At 38.7% G+C, this 4,386-nt stretch overlaps 1 protein-coding gene across 2 annotated transcripts in view; it reads left to right on the forward strand.

The window, feature by feature from the left end:
- The window catches only part of DYNC2H1 (dynein, cytoplasmic 2, heavy chain 1), a 394,047-nt gene that overhangs the window by 79,425 nt on the left and 310,236 nt on the right, over positions 1–4,386 (forward strand). For both annotated transcript variants that reach the window (XM_010838873.1, XM_010838872.1), the window contains exon 39: positions 801–1,008. In XM_010838873.1, coding sequence (XP_010837175.1) covers positions 801–1,008 — 208 coding nt within the window. The remainder of the gene's footprint in view (positions 1–800; positions 1,009–4,386) is intronic.

Raw genomic sequence — 4,386 nt, forward strand, 5'->3', positions numbered from 1 at the left:
AAAGCAGAGACATTACTTTGCCAACAAAGGTCTGTCTAGTTAAGGCTATGGTTTTTCCAGGATCATGTATGGATGTGAGAGTTGGACTATAAAGAAAGCTGAGCGCTGAAGAATTGATGCTTTTGAACTGTGGTGTTGGAGAAGACTCTTGAGAGTCCCTTGGACTGCAAGGAGATCCAACCAGTCCATCCTAAAGGATATCAGTCCTGGGTGTTCATTGGAATAAATGTTGAATAAATGTTAAATATTTGAAAAGACCCTGATGCTGGAAAAGTTGGAGGGCAGGAGGAGAAGGGGACGACAGAGGATGAGATGATTGGATGGCATCACCGACTCAATGTACATGGGTTTGGGTGAACTCCAGGAGTTAGTGATGGACAGGGAGGCCTGGTGTGCTGTGGTTCATTGGGTCACAAAGAGTCGGACACAACTGAGCGACTGAACTGAACTGAAGGTCTTGCAAACCATGTTTTCTTTTATTGAGATTTCAGTTCTGTATGTTCATTAAATAAATAGAGCCTTCAGTTCAGTTCAGTCACTCAGCCCTTACCATGGAGTATATCATTGGGTCTTTGTCCAGCTGAGCCAGGATTGCCTATGGGTTCTCCACACATTTGTAGTATAAATTCACATGAAAAACTTCAACTTGTTCAACTCTTTGTTCTTTATATTTGGCTTCAGAAATATAAAATAATATGAAAATTGCTTCTAAAGAATAATAGATAATTATTTTATTCTTTATTTTTAAATATTATTCTCCTTACGTTTATTTTGCTGTCTACGTTTTTGTTTGAAAATAGATGTTAGCTCATGGATAATCTGTGATGGTGATATTGATCCTGAATGGATAGAATCTCTGAATTCTGTTCTGGATGATAATCGATTACTCACTATGCCCAGTGGAGAAAGGATTCAGTTTGGCCAAAATGTTAACTTCTTATTTGAAACTCACGATTTAAGTTGTGCCTCACCAGCTACAATATCTAGAATGGGAATGATCTTTCTTAGGTAAGTGCGTTTGCATACATTGTGTTAGAATATTTTCAATTATTATTTTGGTTTCATAGCTAAGTGACATAAGTGATACATGAGTAATATGTGAATGTTTTTTTCATTGTTTATTAACTTCTTTGTTACATTTTTATTCATTCAGAGTTCCTGTTTATTTAGTTGAATTATTTCAGCAGTATAGTGGTATCACAGGAGAAGGACATGGCAACCCACTCCAGTATTCTTGCCTAGAGAATCCTATGGACAGAGGAGCCTGGTGGGCTGCTGTCCATAGGGTTGCACAGAGTTGGACACAACTAAAGCCACTTAGCATGCATGCATGCATTGGAGAAGGAAATGGCAACCCACTCCAGTGTTTTTGCCTGGAGAATCCCAGGGACGGAGGAGCCTCGTGGGCTGCCGTCTCTGGGTTCACGCAGGGTTGGACACGACTGAAGTGACTTAGCAGCAGCAGCAGTAGTGGTATCACAATTACTAAATAATTACTTTTTGTTTGCATAAATGAAACAGCAAGTATTAATATTTGTTTTTCTTTTTTCTATAACTTTTCTTTAAATATTATGAATGAGTTCAGAGAAGTGAACATACTACTTATAAGCTGGAGGTTAATAATTTAAAGCTGAGTAGCAATATTTTAATCATAGAATTTTAGATTTATAGACTTTTAGAGTCGGACATGACTGAAGCGACTTAGCAGCAGCAGAGCTAACCTAGGTTTAAATAGGTTAAAGATTTAATAGGATAAAGGAGTGCATCAGCAGCCATAAGTACCACAGCCTCAACAACCTGGAGAAGGACATGATGTTGTTGTGCCAGAACCAGCAGACCTTCAGCTGGCAGGACGTCCTGATATATGAAGACCCCATCATCTGGTGGTCGGTCTTCAGCAGCAGGCAGCACAAAATTGAGAAGCAGGACGATGCTGCACAGGAGGAGAGCGACAAGGAGGAGAGGGGGAGGGCCGTGAGGAAGGCTGGGTTGGAGTCCCCCTCCCTCAAGGTGAAGACCAAGCTCACCCAGAGAGAAGGCCCAGGACCGGCTCAAGGCGGGCTGGAGGTTGCCAAGCTGTGGGTCCAGGGCCAGGCTGAGACGGTGTAGCCCTTAGCAGTAGCAGATAGCAGCAGATGTTTTCAGACTTGGGATAAAACTGTGTAAACAAAAATCTGTATTTATATGGCAGAGAAGGTGTAGGACTGTTTGTGGCTGGCCCTGTTCTGGCATTAGTAGTCTTTGTAAACAACATTAAGTGTTTAAAAAGAGAAAGAAAAAGTGAATTGGGGAACACGCAACACCTGTTTTTTATTTTCTTTCCCTGGCAGAACTGTGTGGCTGCAGTTTGGAATCACTGTAGTTTAAGCTGTGGATGCGTGTGTGTAGCTGTCAACTCCTCGTACTGTATTTTATTGAACAAGTTTAAATAGGGCCTATTAAATGGCCTGATCTTTCATTTTACAAATTGGAAACCTCTTTATTTAATATTTCATTTCTTCTTGAGTGTATTTGGAAGAGACTTGAAGAGCAAAAGTAAACTAATTTTAGATTTCATCAACAGTAGTAAACATAGTGGCATATTTGAGCCAATTTCATTTCCCAGAATGAATTATTAAAAAGTTTACTTTTTGAATTTATGTTTTAGAATTTGATATTTATCAGTCTACAATGTTCTACTCTTTTAGAATCATTTGAAATGACTTTTGTTATCAAATTGATCCAGAATATTTCCAAAATTATTTAATTGCTTACTTCTTTGATAATATTGTAGGAAGAATGTATATTAAACTAGCCACAAGCTCCCAATTAATATTTTGAGGTATTAATTATTATTTTTTAATTTAAATTTATTTATTTTAATTAGAGGCCAATTACTTTACAATATTGTATTGGTTTTGCCATACATCAACATGAATCTGCCACGGGTGTACACGTGTTCCCAATCAATAATATGGCATTGCGTTTATAGCTTTTGTAGCAGTATCTCACAGTTTATCTCATTTATTCATGTGTTCTCATAATCCTGTGAGAAAAATAGGGTAAAAGGAAAGCTTATCATTAAATTTTAAAATATTTATTGAATGCCTGTTACATGTATGGTACGAATTTAGGCATTTTAAGAGAGTCAGCAAGAAAGGAGTAAAACTAACAATTATGAAGGGCTTGTTTTTTTGCAGGGCTTATTTTTATAGAGCATACGTCTACATAGAGGAGATAGATAAATATAACAGCAATTATAAGCAAGAATGTTAATGTAATAAAGGTTAAGTAGAATGCCATTTGGAGAAGGCAATGGCATCCCACTCCAGTACTCTTGCCTGGAAAATCCCATGGACGGAGGAGCCTGGTAGGCTGCAGTCCATGGGGTCGCTAGGAGTCGGACACGACTGAGCGACTTCCCTTTCACTTTTCACTTTCATGCATTGGAGAAGGAAATGGCAACCCACTCCAGTGTTCTTGCCTGGAGAATCCCAGGGATGGGGGAGCCTGGTGGGCTGCCATCTATGGGGTCGCACAGAGTCAGACACAACTGAAGCGACTTAGCAGCAGCAGCAGAATGCCATTGCTTTTTATCAGAAAAAAGACTCGTTGCTGTAGATGATTTGAAAATTGTTGGTGAACCACATATTGTTTGTGAGAGACATAATGAGTATTTGTGAGTTCATGTAAAACACAAATACTTGTTATTTTTAGTTTATTTTTGATTAACTTTGATTTTTAGGTTTTATTCATTTCTTCAGCAGATATTTTGCACTTGCTCTGCAGTAGGCCAAATGAGGACCTTTTAATAATGAAAGAGGATGCCATTTATTATGCTGGGATAACTGATATAAATCAAGATTGTCTTAGACAAACCAAGACGTGTAGTTGCCATAGGTACTAAGGAGATACTGTTGACAACAGTAGTTGTCCCTAGTAGCTCAGTTGGTAAAGAAGTTGCCTGCAGTGCAGGAGACCTGGGTTTGATCTAGAGTCAGGCAGATCCCCTGGAGAAGGAAATGGAAAACCACTCCAGTATTCTTGCCTGGAAAATCCCATGGACAGAGGAACCTGGCGGGCTACAGTCCATGGTTTGCAAGAGTCAGACACGACTTAGCCACTAAACCACCATTGACAGCAAAGACTTTATGTTGAAAAGAGTTTAGCAGCTTTCCTTTGTCTGTTTTGAGTGTATCCAATGTAATTTACATATTTACCTTTGATCTTTTATTTCTTTTCCTTATTAAACTGGATAGAAATGTGAGAGGAGAAATTCAAGGACTCAGTATTTACTCGTGTTACTGTGAAACACTGGTAGAGGACAGGAGAAATGACAGAATTGTGGGCCCTTGTAACTTCTAAAATTCTTAGTCTATAAGTTGTTTTTACTATAATTTTTATAAC

Source organism: Bison bison, unplaced genomic scaffold, assembly GCF_000754665.1.
Source record: "Bison bison bison isolate TAMUID 2011002044 unplaced genomic scaffold, Bison_UMD1.0 scf7180017864107, whole genome shotgun sequence".
Classification (NCBI taxonomy): domain Eukaryota; kingdom Metazoa; phylum Chordata; class Mammalia; order Artiodactyla; family Bovidae; genus Bison; species Bison bison.